This window comes from Rutilus rutilus, assembly GCF_951802725.1.
Source record: "Rutilus rutilus genome assembly, chromosome: 9".
NCBI lineage: Eukaryota > Metazoa > Chordata > Actinopteri > Cypriniformes > Leuciscidae > Rutilus > Rutilus rutilus.
In genome coordinates this window covers 14,895,808-14,913,613 of record NC_140223.1, presented here as the reverse complement: position 1 = coordinate 14,913,613, position 17,806 = coordinate 14,895,808, and the positions used below count along the sequence as shown (strand labels likewise).

Here is a 17,806-nt window from a genome sequence, read left to right as displayed (position 1 = left end):
TGTCGCTGTTTTGACTCCATTACACATTTTATAAGCTCTTCACGAGTTCTCAGCTGGTCAAAATACCATCACATGTAGGCTACGCACATACAACGAGCGCATATATCCCAGCACACAGCATTGTTTTGGACGTTTGGTAAGCTCCGTCTCAAAATAGGCAGTACATCACAAAAGCCGACCAATCAGGTTGTGAACAAATCCCTATGACTTTAGGTTCGGTATCTTTTGGTTCGGTGATAAAAATGTTTTTTTTGGGGTCCGGACCAGGTGAACCGAACTACAAGTGTGAACACACCCTAAGGGTGCTTTCACACTAGCACTTTTGGGATTGATTGATATCAGAGTTCAGTTCGATTGGATGATGTGAACACGGTCTTCCAAACTCGGGTGCGCAACTGCAAACCGGTTCATGTGAACTCAGAACGATTGCGTTCATATCATCAGCGAAACGTACCATAGTGATTCGCTATTAATGACGTATGATTTGATAATCATAAGAATGTGTGTTTGTGTTTCACTCACTTTCCTGTAGAGCGTGATTGGCATACAAGCAGAGAGATTTCTGCTCGCCTTCAGCGCTTTTAGAGCATTTGTAGTACATTCGCAGCAGATAGAAGCTTTGAAAAAAAAAAACCAATGGTTCAAAAACAAAAATCTAAAAAGCGAGGTGAGCAACGCTATTAATATTGCCGTCATTCCCAAGCAACGGGGGTAAAGAGCTGCTGCTTTGACGCAAACGCGCCGCGGTTCGGACCCAAATAATATAATCTGAACTCGTCCGGCAGGGGGAGGGAGAGCTATCAAACTCCGGTTCAGACCAGGCAATCGAAACCAAGTGTGAAAGCACCCTAAAAACATTTTAGAAAATGGTCGTATATGCATTTCCGGTGCTCGGCACAACACCTATTAATGGAACAAAGCTATCTTTGATGATACTTAGGAACTCTAGTTACATGTCATTGTTTTCACAGTTGCCCTTTCTTGTCTTGTACTGTTGCTAATTTGCAACAAGCTTCCGCCTTTAAATGGACACTTTCTTCCACTGTGGGCTCTGGTGCTTTAGTTTTGCTCATTAACCAAACAAAAAGAGAAGAAAAAAGCTACTAACGCTGATGCTGACTTGTTTATGCTATTTGCAGGCACTGACAAAAGACAGTCGCTCCAAATTAAGGGTAAATATTCCACTGTTTTTCTCAAAGCTTCACTTTAGTGAATGTAGGTTAAAGCTGACGTGTCCCTCACTGTCCTTCAGACTTTGTTGTAAGAAGGGTTGTCATCTTTGCAGGTAGGATGCACTCTGTGTTTGCAATCAGATAGTAATTAACCTTTCCGCCAGCTAAACAAGGTCGGTTGAATTAGGATGACCTTTTCAGTGATTCTGAGCCACCTGTTCATCTGAGAGGAGAGAGAGTGCGCTTGTGCAGCAGCTGCCGTCCCTCTGTGTAACACAGACACATACACACGTATACACACCGCGGGATCAGCCGTTCATCACACAGCATTGTTCAGATGTCCACTCAGACACGTACATTCTCTCTCACTGTCTGCTTTTCTTTTCCTAGTACAGAGATGAGCAAGTGCATCAGAGAGACCGACAGATGGTATATCATTTATCTTTGACTATAGTTTGGTATTCCCAACTATCTTACAATACAGTAGACATTGTGATAGAAACATTTTCACTAGTGGTCTCAATTCTAGACCCCACTGTATTTCGTGTAATTTGTATTCTTATTTTTATTACAAATATTTTAGAATTCAGTTTAAAATAAAAAGATAACTGATTAAATTAATTTTCAAATGTAATAATAGAAATGTAAGATATTATATATGCAGTATGTATGTATATACTATATGTATATGTGTGTGTGTGTGTGTGTGTGTGTGTGTGTGTGTGTGTGTGTGTGTGTATGTATATATATATATATATATATATATATATATATATATATGCGCATGTATGTTTGATTAGTGACCTAGAAATAGTATTTAATAATAGTATAAAATTATATTTAATAATACTGGTGTAAAACAAGGCAATGAAATCACACTATGAGATATATAGTTGCAATTACAATAAATTTAGGTTGCAATTATGAGAGTGTCATTTGTGTGATATAAAGTCACACTGTGAGAAATAGTTGCAATTACGAGAAAGTCGAAATTTTTAGAAAAAAAACATTGAGATATAAATTCTCAATAACGAGAAATAGTTGCAATTATAAGAAATAGTGTCATTTGCGAGATAGTCGCAATTACGAGAAATAAGGTCACAATTATGTGTCTTTTGCTAGATATAATCGCAATTATGAGAAATAAGGTCGCAATTGAGTGTCATTTGTAATCTAGTCGCAATTACAAGAAATAAGGTCACAATTATTAGTGTCTTTTGCTAGATATAATCGCAATTACAAGAAATAAAGGCGCAAGTGTCCTTTTTTAGAACATCTGTAACGGGAATGTACACGAGTAAAAACAAATTGACACGAGACAAATATCAAGATCCCCCTCTTGATTTTCATTTAGCTTTTCAACAAACATCCTTTAAACAGGACAATATTGTTTTACAAGAGAATTTAGAAGAAATTGCGTGTGTGTGCACGTGCATGCATAGTATCAGTGTGGGAGGGCATGATTCACAACATGAGTCATTTCTCCTTCCAGCATCGGGAGCTTCATTCTGCATAACATCCATATCATCACTGCCTTATCACAAATGCACAACTACAGCTGTGACTTTCAGAATGAAAGCACACACTCGCACGCTTCGCATCGATATATTGAGTGAAGTTCACTGGGTTCTTGTTTCGCTTCTCTATATATAGAGCTTATGTAGGAGGATTGCGCACTTTTTTCTTTATTGATCCTACAAATTATGTCAGTACACCGTTGAGCTCTTGTCTCTTTCATGAAGAGCGGTGATATGCCACCCTGCAGTCAGATACTATATGACTAGTTCAATGTGCGGTCTGACATGTAGTTTAGAGACACAGGTTGAATGTAGTACTTGTTGAGACGAGTCGGAAGGAATTTTCTGGGTTCAATACAGTTTGAGCTCTAATCGGCAGCATTTCCACAAGGTCATTTTGACATGTCACTTTAGAAACGAACCACAGCATAAACAGGTTATATTTGTTAAGTTGCTTATATTAATTCTTCCATGCAGAAATGTACAACGTTGTTATTTTAGAATCATTCATATACTATTATAGTTTCATATTTTTTAATTCGATTTTATTTTAGAAATTTTTTTATTTTTTTATTTTTTTTGTAAATACGTCTATAGTTTAAGTTTTAGTTATTAATACTTCATTTTAATACATTAACTAAATGAATATGAGAAATGCTGCATGAACTAAATGAATAAAAGAAATAAAAGAAATCCATAAAAACATTTTCATTACTTGAAATAAAATAAGTTTATGCTTTTATGGCTAAAATAAATTAGTTAATGATAATATCATTAATTAGGTAATGGTAATAACCCTGCTTATGAGCTGAACTTCTGGTCACAGTGTTTAGTGGCTTTACATGGTCATGACAGAAGTTGAAATATTGTATTATATCAGAGAAGGTTAGTAAATGAATATTACTAGTCTTACAGTAATAAGTGTAATGTTCAAGTTTATTAAAATTCTGGCCAATACAGATAAGTGATGTTTTCTTGTTATAGGCGAAAACTGATAAATAACTGATATAAATATTCTCTGGTATATTGCCTAAAAAACAACAAAAAAAAACAGTGAATTTAGGGGCCGTTTACACTACACTATCTTCAACTGAAAATGGAAACCTTTTTATGCATTTTGGCGTTCATTTACACGACAACAGCGTTTTGGGGGCCTGAAAACGTAAGCTTTTGAAAACCATACCATCTATCGTCTCCGTTTAAACTACAAAAACACGAATTTGTGAAAACTGTCACGTCAACTGCGCATGTCACGTCACATGTTCGGTCTATAGGCTCCTAGTGTTTCTCTATAAAGTGACATCGTGACGCCAACTACTGGCCTGGCAGCAGAATACAACGGTTTTAGTAATTTTCGCGGATCAGTGTGAACAGGGATTGTTTTGACATTGGTGTAAACAAATGCGAAGAAAAACTTTTCAGTTTTTAGTGTATCGTTGTCATGTAAAAGTGCCCTTAGACATCAAAACATTAAATGTACTGTATAAAAAATGTATATTCATTTTGAGATTTTCTAAGAAATAATTTAATTTAGTGTTTTTAAAGATTACCTTTAATTAGTTAGATGACCGCAATGCTAATCTAAATGTAAAAATAGGGTAGATAAACGACATGAAACAAATATATATTGGATTCAAAAAAGCGTAATTTGTATTGAACCTGGAACATTCTTTTAAACCCACCTTAAAAACATAATCCCCCGGTTTCACAGACAACGTTTAAGCCTAGTCCCAGACTAAAATCCATGTTTGAACTGTTTTAACTGAAAGCAAATTGCACTGACATATTCTAACATTACTGATGTGCATCTTGAGACAAAACAATGGCACTGACACATTTAATTCTAAGGCACGTTTATAAAAGCTACTTAAATGCCCTAATTGAAATGAGGCCTATTCCTGGCTTAATCTAAGGCTTGTCTGTGAATCCAGGCCAAAATCCTAGTAGATCAACCCCAACCTACTTCATCATCTTATAAAATATTTTTTCTCACCTTTTTTCTTGCACAAATCCTCTGCAGGCCTTTAATTCGGAGACGGACAACTTCAAGCTCATGTACGGAGGTCACCAGTACCACGCCAGCTGCGCTAACTTCTGGATCAACTGCGTGGAACCCAAACCGCCGGGTCTCATCCTGCCCGACCTGCTCTAGAACCCTGATCCGCTGCCTGAAGGATCATGGGAGTCACTTTAACTGTTTAACGCTGTTTGCCTTTCAACCGGTACAGCTCTCGCCACTTGAAATTGGGACGCAACTAGATCTAGATCTGCCATTGTCTGTAGGAGGATCAGATAAGATATACTACTGAATAATAGTTTATTTAAAATATTGTAAATGTGTCTTTGTCTTTACCTTTTTGGATCTGACTCGGTCATGTACAGATGTGTCTGGTTGGTTGATTCTTTGCTGTTGATTTCTCTACCGTGTGATGAAGTAAATACTGCAGAGCTGTTCTGCATGTTATGAATATTAGACTTGTAATATAAAATCCATTAAACAACAAAGGGAAAACATTGGAAAGCATCAAAAAGGTGTAGCAGATGTTACTGACATAACAGAGAAACATTTAGATAGCGGTATTTTCTTTTATGTGTCATTATTTTCTGTTATTATTGTGCTGGAACACAAGTCACTTTTGTAGTGGGTCTGGAAACGGTCTTTGAATGCTTGTGAGTTTCTGAGAATCTTTTCCAAAGCATCAAGCCTGGGAGCTGTTCTGAAATGTTTCGATATTTACTGTTCTGAATTTAGATGTGACGCTTTTAAAGGGCTTTGTTGTGCGACGCTTTGAAGGAAATTCAAAAGTCGGGGGATGTAAGAAGTACAGTTTCCCCCTTCTTCCAGCTCAAGCAGAATGACCATAAACTTTCATAATGAATTCATTTCTTTTCATTGAGGCACTATTAATGAGTTGATGAGGATACAAAAACGATTAAATGGCTTTGTGTACACGATGGTCATTGTTAGTTTTTTTACTGAGGTCTTAATGGTCTTTATTGTCATTGTATCATGAATCATTAATTCTTCTTAATTTATGAGCCTTTTCTGCTAAAATTATCCTGTGTGTCCTTTTATGTCTGTATTTCTGTTAATACTTGAAGCCAGTAAGGGCAAATTAAAATCTTTGAATGTTAGTATTGAATACAAATGTGAAATTTCTGTGTCCCACGTTAGAGTGATTAGTTTGCGTTTCTTCATCTGTATCTAGTGACAACACGTCCCTCACACTGACTCTCTCCCATTCACAGCAACATTACCGTGGCAACAGTTTCCAAGGATAAAAGACTTTGAATTTGTAACATTATAAAAATACATTAAGATTTAGTCCCAGTCTGTGCATTAAAAAGAAGAGTGATTTCAATCCATTTTTTTTATCTCACCATTTTGATGCTGTTTTGACAGGGTTAGAGTGGATGATGTTCTGTACTTGTCTTTATACACACACGACTAATAACCTTTATCCACCTAGTCTTCGCTGAACAACAGGGATTAGATTTAATGAGACTTCCTGCTCTGTTAATCCAGACATTCTCCAGACTACACAGGAAGTGAAATTAAATTCTGTTCCATGCTCCTACACTTAAAAATAAAGATTATAAAAGTACATTTTTGCAGAAATGCCATTGAAGAAAAAGAATTGGTTTCCCCAAAGAACCTTTCAGTAAGCATCCTCCTATTGCATTTGGGTCCGTTTTGACCCGGAGGTGGTACATCATTTTTTTTTTATTCATAGTTTGTTTTTTTATGAAAATTAAACTCTGAACCACCAAAGTGTTAAGACCACCATTTTGAACCGCCAACTTTGAACCACCATTTTTAGTGTTAAGACTAAAAATACACCATTTTATTTTTTCAGATTTTTGTTCAAATTTTTTCAGATTTTTTTTAGATATAACATTTAAACTAAATTGTTTTAGTTTAGAACCTTTTGCACTCGGGTTCATTTTGACCAAAAGTGATCTGTGGCTTTACACATGAAGTTATCCCATATATATATATATATCCGAGGCCATGGTTCTCAGTCGGAAAAGGGTGGTTTGCCCGCTTCAGGTTGGTGGAGAGTTTAAGTATCTTGGGGTCTTGTTCATGAGTGAGGGAAGGATGGAACGGGAGATTGACAGACGGATCGGTGCAGCTTCTGCAGTAATGCGGTCCCTGTACCGGTCTGTCGTGGTGAAGAAGGAGCTGAGCCGCAAGGCGAAGCTCTCGATTTACCAGTCAATCTACGTTCCTACTCTCACCTATGGTCATGAGCTGTGGGTCATGACCGAAAGGACAAGATCCCGGATACAAGCGGCCGAAATGAGCTTTCTCCGCAGGGTGGCTGGGCGATCCCTTAGAGATAGGGTGAGAAGCTCGGTCACTCGGGAGGAGCTCAGAGTAGAGCCGCTGCTCCTCCACATCGAGAGGGGTCAGTTGAGGTGGCTCGGGCATCTTTTCCGGATGCCTCCTGGACGCCTTCCATGTCCCACCGGGAGGAGACCCCGGGGAAGACCTAGGACACGCTGGAGAGACTATGTCTCCCGGCTGGCCTGGGAACGCCTCGGTGTCCCCCCGGAAGAGCTGGAGGAAGTGTCTAGGGAGAGGGAAGTCTGGGCATCCCTGCTTAGACTGCTGCCCCCGCGACCCGGCCCCGGATAAGCGGTAGAAGATGGATGGATGGATGGATATATATATATATATATACACATACATACATACATACATCTATTAGTTAGATTTGTCTCAAATTACTTCTGAAAAATACATTTAACAATTTAGGTACCATAGCTTATTTTAAGAGTGTAAGCCTACCATCCATTTAACAACAGCCAGTTCATCAGTCATGTACAGTATACAGTAGGGATATATTACTTTATCAACAAGTAAAACTATGTAGCATTGCTGTAATTTGTAACACAGTAAAGATGTAAATATTAAAAAAACAGTAAACGAACTCTGAAAAAAGCACAAGGAAAGCATTCAAATGTTACACCCTTTATTCATTTTATCACACTAATTAAATCTGAACTCTTTTACATGAATTCTGTTCTTTTTAATATTAATTAGTAAAAGCTTTGCTAGGAGTTCTGTGACTGATGTCCTCCGGTTATAATTACCGCTTCACTGCAGAAAACATTTTAAAGAAACATCTCGAGTTAAAAATTCAAAACTGAGTAGAATTGCAAAAAGACCAAATAGACAAAATATAATTCATTGAAAATATTACTTGCTTAAGACTGCCATATTTATTCAACTGTTTTGTATTCGCAATGATGTTACAAATCCCAACACAGGGTGTATGGTATGTTCATTCAATTTTCCTTTAATATACACAAATAGTTTACAAAGGTGTTCAACTTTTTAGCTTCTTTCTAACTCTTCACAGAACCTTCCAAAACTTGTATCTTTTTTTGTTTACTTTTTTTTTTCTGCACACGTTTAAATACACCTTGGAATATTATATTTTTTTATATATATATTATTTGCAAATGCTACCAGTTATCAAGATCAGACTGCTGCCTCAACAAAGACGACAGCCAAAAGTGAAACAACATCCTCAGAATATTACGTTTTGTAAGTCTTGAATTTCTGATTCTCAGCACTACACTTGGTTCCCAAAGTGCTCCAAAACCTGTTATCATCGCCAAGATTCATTTCAGCATTCAAGGATGAATTGTCACTCCTGACCTCATAAAATATGGAGTCAAAGTGACTTCTTCCTCTTGAAAATGGACATAAGCACTACCGTCTCGCTTTATACTCTGGCAGAAGGGACACGTGGACGTACGGAAAGAGCCCGGAAGACAATAGAGTCAAAGATGGGTTATTGGACCTGTCCTCTACGCTTGAACCCCTCTTCACAAGCCCCAGAAAGGTGCCAAGTTCCTGCGGTCCCTCTCGTACACGTCAGGAATGACACCGTATGGTGTCTGGATCATTTTCACAGAGTTCCTGCCAAACAGTTTCCTCTCGTACTCAATGAGCTGTCGCCAGAACCCTCCATTAGGACGAATGACGGGTCGCCGGGCCTTGACCCAGGCGTGAGCTTCGGCCAGGGAAACTCTGTGGTACTTCATGAGGTACGCCAAACAGAGCGAGGCGGAGCGGCTCACCCCAGCCGCGCAGTGCACCAGGACGGCTCCCCGTTTGCGGCCCACGCTGTGGATCTTATCAGCCACACTGTCAAAATAAAGCGAGATCGGCGAGTGAGGCATGTCGGCCAGTGGCACTTTCACATACTCCATGTGCGGCCAGTTGAAGTTGGGCAGCTCGATGGTGGCGTTCACCACACAGGTAATCCCTTTGGACAGGAGGAGGCTGCGGTTGGATGCCACATTCCCCCGCGCAAGGAACAGGGAAGGAGTGATCTGGGCGATGCCCCCCAACAGGCTGCTGGTCTCGGGCACCAGTCGGGGGACAGCCGTGGGCACCACTGAACTGCGGTGATGGTGGTGGTGATGGTGATCTTGGTGGTGGAAGAACCCCTGACTTCGGGAACCCATAGAGGAGCGGAGAAAGGAGACAGAGAAATAGAAACCTTGAGGTGGCGCCAGGATGTCTTTCAGTTCTCCGTTGTCATCTCAAAGTGAATGATGAGATCTCACAGACCGTTGGGTGCACCTAAAACAAACCGAGAGCAACACAAGTCAGTTGGTTTGGAATAACAAGTAGTCCAACCTCTGGAACAAGTGCCTTGCACACGCACAGAATGTATACATCGTATGTCCATTTCGGGTTATGAACTTACAACCTTCTGGTTAGTCCTTAATAAAAAGCACATATGATCAGATTACATCATATTAGGAACATCTGGATGTATAAAGGCAAAAATTATGATATGAAAATGTTCTTATGTGTACGCCAACTGAAAAGCATGAAGGTGAAATTGGGGCGCTTGTTCACATGGAGCTTGAATTTAAGACTCAAGAACTGTGATTTATAAAATGGGATGCGCTTATGATTTTTATTTTTTTTGTATTTGGACATTTTATGATTCGTTTTTAGGAACATTTCAGAAATTGGCGTACATTCACATTCAGGATCATTATAGGCACGTCTTTATAAATGAGGCCCTAGAACTCTGTCCCATGGAAACAAGTATTGTATAGCCGCTTTTCTACTGCGCGGTACGACGCGGCTTCCACTGCAGTTTATTACTGCTTTAAAGTGGATGGGATAATAGACTGATCGTTATAGTTGCCCCGCCTATACTGCCGTGACATCATCGTAAACGCAAAAAAAAAAAAACAGTCGTTTAAAAAAAGTTGTGTGAACAAATGATACTGGGGTGGCTGTTGCCAACTATTTATATCTAGTGGGATTGGTGTCTTGTGTTGCAAATCCAATGATGCTGGTAGTGACGATTCTCTCTGGCCAATCAGTGATCTGCAGTGTTCACACGTCACATTTTAGTATTGTTACGGCTCGCTTTGGAGGTGATACTAAAAAATGTCAAAGCATCATATGTCCATTTTAATTTGAAGACATTTTAAGAGTCCAGAGAGGTGCTTTACAAGAGTCGATGACTGAAGCTTCTTCGACGATGGTAAAACAACATTAGCGTGGCTGAATGCTGGTTTAATGGACGTAATTGCTGTATGTACCCAGCAGATGTGCCCTTCTGTCAGACTCGCGTCCCTTGAGCTGTGCTTGAGAGTGTGGGGGCCATACGGAGCAAGCGTTTAGTGGAGCCTGGAGGACCCTTATTAATCAAACCAAAAACAAGGCTCGAAACCTGTTATACGCGAATACACTGTCTGACAGTACGCTTGATGTATCGCACAGAACAAGAGGGCAGCCAAGTGCCTCAGTATTCTAGAGGAAAAACACCTTTTGGAGTTTGGAGTTGACTGATTCGACTGAATAACAATTCTTTACTTAAAAAACCCCCATACATTATGAAACTTTAAATTTGGTCATGGTTTGGTTCAATCTGAATAAATGATTTTGCTTTGCAGACATCTAATGAATCAATAAGCCCCAAGAAGTTGTGGTTTACAGTGATTTTATAAAAGCTGAAGGGCATTGTTAGGCACGAAGCGGAGCGGAGAAGCACTGCAATTCACAGCTTCGTGGACTTACTGCCTATAAAAAGGTTACCACGTGTTGCGCATACCTGGCAAGATCTCGTATAAAATAAACACACAGCAACAAAAATGTAATCATTTATTGATAGCAAATAGCAGAAAGGTTGCCAAGAATCACACATGCAATGGAAAGCATGTTTGGTGCAGTACTACTACTATTGTAATGAGGTGACAGGTATGTGTTTATAGAGTATTTTACAATAGCTTTAAACACGACTCTCAATCAAGGTTAAATAAGAATCTCTTTTTTTGTTTTGTTTTTTACCCAAAGTTAATTAACTGCTAACTAACCTGTGTTGTGATTGCAAGTCCAAGGTTATCCAAATTTTTTGCCTCGGAGAATTTTTTTTTATTCCCATTACATTATGCCAAAATCTTTAAGGTTGATCCAAGGCCATGATTAATTCTTTATTCAGGGATATGCAATAAATGTTTTAACATAGATGAAAAAGTTAAATTTTTAAAGATTCCTAATTGAAGAATCATCTATTAATGAATGCAAAGAGTATTACTAATAATTAAGTATCATTATAATTGATGCACTGAATTTTCTTTGTCAGATTGATGCATGCATGCTAAAAGACTTCCTTCAAATTTATGTCCCTATCACACACTAACAATATATAAAATTACTTCAAAATGCACTAGAACTAGTACATTTCTAGCATGCCTATAGGGGGGTTAACCAACAAACATTTCATGGTGATTGGAGTAAAGTGATTGGATCATGGCTGAAAAAACTCTTTGTCTTCTGATAATGTGACTGAAGCACACAGCTGAAGGTTGTGTTCTGGACCCGACGATCATGTTCTCAGGTAACACAATCATTCAGTCGGCAATTTTGGCCCTCAGAAGCCCCTGTGGATTCCAAGTGTGCTTTAATCTGCATCCTCCAATTTCTTGTGCTCGAGTCGCTGGCAGGCATGAAAAACTACTGAGTGCAGAGCATCTGTTTTTACAGCCTACCTTTCAGACATCAACATGTTTTATTGAAGGGCAGACGGTCTACTTATGTCTTGTGCTGCATCATGCCTGAGGGGCTCTATAACATTCATATAATTTGCAGTGGACTGGCCCTTAATAGTATGCCACAAATATCAAACCAATCATGTTAAATAAGAATTACATCTGATGTCTGTGCAAACAGCAGCTGTGGTGTGGTAGTTCCCCACCGTTTTTCAGAGCTACAGATGGCTTGATGCTTTGCATCATGTGGCCATTTCTGCAGTGCATTTCACCATATATGTGACCCTGGATCACAAAACCAGTCACAAGTCGCACGGGTATATTTGTGGCAATAGCCAACAATACATTGTATGGGTCAAAATGATTGATTTTTCTTTTATGCCAAAAATCATTAGGATATTAAGTAAAGATCATGTTCCATGAAGATTTTGTAAATTTCTGACCGTAAATATATATATATATATATAAGAATGAATGCAGCAAAATTGCGAATATAAATGGACAATTTTAAAGGTGATTTTCTCAATGTTTCGATTTCTTTTGCACCCTCAGATTCCAGATTGTCAAATAGTTATATCTCGGCCAAATATTGTCCTATCATAACAAACCATATGTCAATGGAAAGCTTATTTATTAAGCTTTCAGGTGATGTATACATCTCAATTTCAAAAAATTGACCCATGTAACTGGTTTTGTGGTCCAGGGTCACATATTTTATTTTATTTAGTTTAGTTTATTTGAGTTGAATCGAATTGACAATGTTATATTAATAATATATTATTAAAGCCATATTTTTATTTTATATATTTTAATATTTTATTATTTTAATTGTTTTTTTTAATTATGATTATGATCTAATAATTGTAATAAATATTGTATTAATTAATTGCAGTAAATTGACAGTATTCCTGAAATGCACACAGTGGCAAAAGGACCAGCAATTTATGGCAGTGCCCTTGTGCCCAGTAGTCTGCTATCCTGTGTTTGCATTAATAAAACCCATCTGCCCCAGTTTGTGCTGGCTGTCTCCCTGAGCCTTCCTCTACATCAATGAAAAACAGCCCGCCTGCCATTCTCAAGGGACTCTGATCGCAATAACATCTACAGTCTCTACCATCCTTTCACACGGGGCACACAATCTCTCTCTCTGGCTGTCACTCAATTCTCACACTGAAATCTCTGAGTTGGGATGCCACGTGTGGTGCCGCACAAACGCTTCTTCACAGCTTATGGGCTTGTTAACACTAAGTGTTCTTGTAGCTTTCGAATCAAATATGGCATCATAATCATCCCAGACAGCAACATAGTGTCGGCCCAGATCCGGCTCACATCTGGTACGCGTTGAATTTACCAGATGTGACCCGGATCTGGGCCGACACTATTTTGCTGTCTAGGATGTCAGTTCAGATGTCATCATGTAATTTGTTCTAGCTTATTTTGTGAATGAATGTCATTGGTGCATATTTGACTATTGTGCTTTTTTATTTTCAACTTACTTTCAAATCTTTAGACTGCAATGTTGCTGTTTGAGCATGAAAAAGGTCTGCAATGTTACAAAGCACAAAGTCACTCCAAAGGGAGATATTTTCTATATCAGTGCGCACTGTTTCTGAACTCCCCGAAATGCCTCGATTGTAGCCTTGAGTTTTCTTCCAGGAATGTACACATCTCAATATTTCTCATTTAAATAATTCCTGGTTGAGTTGCATTAGTAGTGAGTTGTCACAATGTCTAAGAGACAATATTTTTCCAACCCGAATCTAAACCCCCTATTTTTGGCCTGCCTAAGGCGGACGAACTGAGGAAACAGTGGTTAAAATGTATTCTTAACACTATTCTTTAGCAGTATACAACCACAACCTATTGTTGTTCTCACCATTTTTTCTGCTTTCTGAACCATGCAGTGTGATGCAGGTCAGATGACACCGTTATCTAAAATGTAAAGAGATGTCTAAAATAAAGAATTACCACAGTGAAACGTCCTGCACAAGTAGTGCATGCGAAGGTGGTTTGGGTTCATCTTGTTCTTCTTGACTTTCATTATTGAACTCAGACTCTAACTGATATTGCCAAACTGACACCATTACAGTAGTGTTTACAGCAGGAAACGTTCAGAGCTGATACTCTCTGGTTATGGTAAGGGGCGTTACATTTCCGACACACGCTCTAAGCGGTAGACCAATCACAAAGAAACCGCAACTAAAGCAAAGCAGCAGGTGAAAAAAGGTGCGGCAACAATGTAAATTGTACGAAATTTTTTTTTTTTTTTTTTTATAAATTATGTAAACATATTACCGGATAAACAAAATTATGAACTTAGCATAATAGGACCCCTTTAAGAACTATTGTGGAGGGGAAGCGGAACTTTTTTTTAAAATATTAATTTCTGGTGCCGTGACCCATGACTACTGTAGGTGTTGAGGAATAAAGGCTTGATATATAAGAGCAAAGATGAAGTGCTGATAGAGTCAAAGGCCTCACTGCTGAGTCTGACTATCACAGCTATTTATACAAGTGAGTGAGTAGAGAAGTGGGAAGAGAAGAAAGAGAGAGAGAGGAAATGAAGGAACATATAGGCCTGCTCTTTTTGCTGTATTTGCATTACTTTTTGCTGAATGCATTGCTTCTAAATATAAAGCATTTAGTTGTAGGAATATGAAAATGTCATTCCAAATCTTTCATTGCATGTCTTCTGTATAACACCAAAGAAAAGATTTTGAAAAACGATACAATAAAAAACAGAAAATGACCAGGCGATGGATGTCAAGCTTCAAAAAAAGAACAAACGATCTATATAAAAGATATTCATATGACTCAATATGAAAGTCTCTCTGCAGTGGTTGGGGTATGAGACAAAAATATAGGCTGGGGGAAAAAAAGCTACAAGATATCTTCTTTTGTTTTCCATGGTGGAAAGAAAGTCATACAGGTTTGGAATGACATGTATTTACACTGAACACAAATCAATGAATTGCAACTATTTCTTCAAAAATAAAAGTGCGCTTCTTTTATTTTATTATCAAAACACAAAAGGCACTAAAAATCCATCCCCATGTACATTACAAGTAAATAAGAAGCAACCACTCAATCTTAAATTGATGTATTTTCCACTGGGCGCCAAGCAATTTTGCCACAAACGCAGTAAATCATTTTCTCCACCTGTGGAGTGGCGTGAACACATATTCATGGCATGACAGTAATGGGCTGCTATGTCAACCTCATACGCTCACATACAGGCACTCATCACTCAGTGTGTGACTCTGGACCTGCCAACACTAGTGCACATCACAGATTCAGTGCCGCAGGTCTCGGATGCTGTGTGTGGAAATACTCCCAGAGTCTGATTCCACCTCCGCAAGCATTAATGGGAATGAGAGACACCTGCTGAGAAACTCGAGCCCCAAAATGGCAGCCCTTCTTCCACACCAAATGTGGAAAACAGGAAACTAAATCTGAGCCGTGTTTACTCTACCAGCTTAATCTTGTCAATGGCCTAATGAAACAATCCATGCTCATTCAACAAGTGGTTCCGACATAAAGATTTAGTGACACTTTAAATGCACATATTTTAAAGATTTAAATTGGAATATGCTGCAGATAAAATAGACCTATTCTGCCTAATCAGTCCTGTTTTCACCTTAAATAATGGGTTTTCTAAGAGAATCTTAAAAGAAAATACAATACTATTGCACACTGTTCATTTTTACATTTCTGTGTATTTCTAATTATTATGGTCGACCAATTATTATTTAAGTGGTCGACAAATATAGGTTTTTCAGTGACCGATACCCATACAGCAAGGTGACCGATACATAAAAATGAAATCCCAAAATTACTAAAATTAATATTAATTTTACACGATATAGTTTGTTTTAAAGTACCAATAAAACAGAACACACTTGGACAGATTTGTGATGAACAGAATTATTTAAAAAGATGCAACACAAAGATTTATTTGTTCACAAACGAGATATAGCTTTTAGAGCCTACAAGGATTTTGAGTTGTAAATTTTCATTTTTGTATTTAATTTTATCCAGGTGTAAAAACTGCGAGTTTGTTAAGAGTGAACAACATTATTGTTGGAAAAAAAATCATTAAAGAAAGCTGGCAAAACCTTAGCGATAATAATATAATGTGTAAGTCAACACTGAGGTGAAAGGAAGAGGTTAATGCCAGTGAAGGAGTGTAGATCGTATTTTGTTGCATTGAGCGCTTCATGTCTGACTCAGTCACGCACAGCAACCTGTTCCATCAATGGCATCCATGACACATTTTCAAAAAAGCATTTGAAAGAGAAATAATACTTAAATATCTACAATACGACGGTGACCCTGTTGGCCGCTCAATTCGAAAGAAACTAAGTGTAGTTCAAACTCTAGTGACGGAAAATTATTGAAGCATCGTTGAAAACATGACAAAAACATCGCGCAAAATTACAACTAGCTCCACGCACGCGAACTGTTTGTCTTCACTTTGCGCATTTTCTTTTTCTTTCATTAGAAGCAGAAAACGCATAACACTTGTGTCGGACAAACACACTTGTAAATACGTTACATTCCGAGATTTAAAGCCATAAACATTACAAAAGCGACATACTACACTGTTGCGTCAACATCAGCGTAGACTCTGTTTGACAAGATTACTCGTGTTCCTCTGAACCAAAGAACAGACTCAACTTACCTCACACACAAAACATTGTCCTCTGAAATTATACACGGGTTACACATTCACTTGATGGCAGAATGTAGGCTATCTCTATCACGCAAACAATCTGATATTTCGGGAATATTCCGTAAAATTTGACAACTCCGCGCACTTCCCCGTGATGGAGATGAGCGCGCGCGCGTATCTATGGTGCGTATGACAACAGGAAATTTTCTATTGGGAAAACATAAGCTTAAAGAGAACAGAAGCGCCTCCCCCGTCCAACACTACAGCCAGTCAGTACTCATACTGTCACATCGCGATCCACACTCAGCTACAAATATGACAAGACATTCTCAGCAACAAACATAATGTGGACATGAGAATTACGCCACTATAATAAATGTAAAGAGCCTCAGGCACATCACATTTATGGGGGTGGTGCAAATATTTGCATTTTACTGGAGTTCAGAATATAATCTCTATATTAAACTCATTTAGTAATTACTGTTGGATTAATTGTATTTTTAGACCAGTTTCCAGTAGTTTAGAAGCTGTTTGTCAATATAAAAGGAACCACTAAAAAGATAAAAAGCTAGCAACGAATCATAACTTTTTGTGGATTGTACATCTCATTTTGTCAAATTATAAAGACGTTTAAAGGAATAGTTAACTCATGATTTAAAATTCTGTCATTTACTCGCTTTACGTGTTGCTCAATGACCTTCTTTTGGAACATAAAATGAGTATTTTGCATAAAACATATAGCCGATAAAACATGAAATTGTCTTGAATTGTCATGACTTTCTAAGTAATGATCTTTTGGGCATTTTATATGTAGCAATATTGTTTTTTCTTTAAAGTCACCATGAAATCAAAATGGACAATTCAATTTTTTTACAGAATATTGCAGTATTTATTATAAAACGTTTTATCTGTGCACATCATTATACTTTTAAAATTCCATGTGCCCTCATAATCTTTAAACAAGTCAACATCTCTTCTCTGATGATGCGTTTACTGGCGTGAAGGCAGGACAACCTGTCAGTCACATGAGATCGACCACTAATAAACCACAACCATCCAATCAATTCCCCACCGAGACAAAATCAAGTCCCAGCCTACATTTTTCTTGTTCAAGGAGCCGTTTCATTTGGATGTCACAATAGGGAAGAAAAGACTATCGCATCGTCCGTTTCATACCAACTTTAAATGGCCCTATTGTGAATTTTTTAAAATGACCTTTCATGTAGTGTGTAACAGCTTTAAGTGAATGAAAACATCCTGCAAAGTTTTAAATCTGAAAGTTCACTGTATATAAAGTTATTGTCTTTCAAAAGTAAGAGTCGACGCTGAGTCAATGAAATGAATCGTTTTTCATACGAGTCATAAATCGTTTCGTTGTGACGTCAAGACGAAACATTAGCATATTGTCC

The 17,806-nt window shown here is 38.1% G+C and overlaps 3 protein-coding genes across 8 annotated transcripts in view; 1 reads left to right on the top strand and 2 right to left on the bottom strand.

Moving 5' to 3' along the window:
* The window catches only part of synrg (synergin, gamma), a 49,182-nt gene extending 43,325 nt beyond the window's left edge, over nt 1–5,857 (top strand). For 3 of the 6 annotated variants that reach the window (XM_084419727.1, XM_084419723.1, XM_084419722.1), the window contains 2 exons: nt 1,140–1,172; nt 4,710–5,830. In XM_084419727.1, coding sequence (XP_084275853.1) covers nt 1,140–1,172; nt 4,710–4,841 — 165 coding nt within the window. In that variant the 3' untranslated portion in view covers nt 4,842–5,830. Of the gene's footprint in view, nt 1–1,139; nt 1,173–4,709 lie in introns of all 6 variants that reach the window. The other 3 variants (XM_084419728.1, XM_084419726.1, XM_084419724.1) reach the window with 1 other exon arrangement.
* The window catches only part of mrm3a (mitochondrial rRNA methyltransferase 3a), a 526,058-nt gene that overhangs the window by 151,817 nt on the left and 356,435 nt on the right, over nt 1–17,806 (bottom strand). The window lies entirely within an intron of this gene.
* On the bottom strand, nt 7,652–16,656 carry dusp14 (dual specificity phosphatase 14). Its single transcript, XM_084418930.1, has 2 exons — nt 16,407–16,656; nt 7,652–9,293 (listed from the first exon to the last, which is right to left on the bottom strand). The coding sequence occupies exon 2, from the start codon at nt 9,173–9,175 to the stop codon at nt 8,531–8,533; it is 645 nt and encodes a 214-aa protein (XP_084275056.1). The 5' UTR covers nt 9,176–9,293; nt 16,407–16,656; the 3' UTR covers nt 7,652–8,530.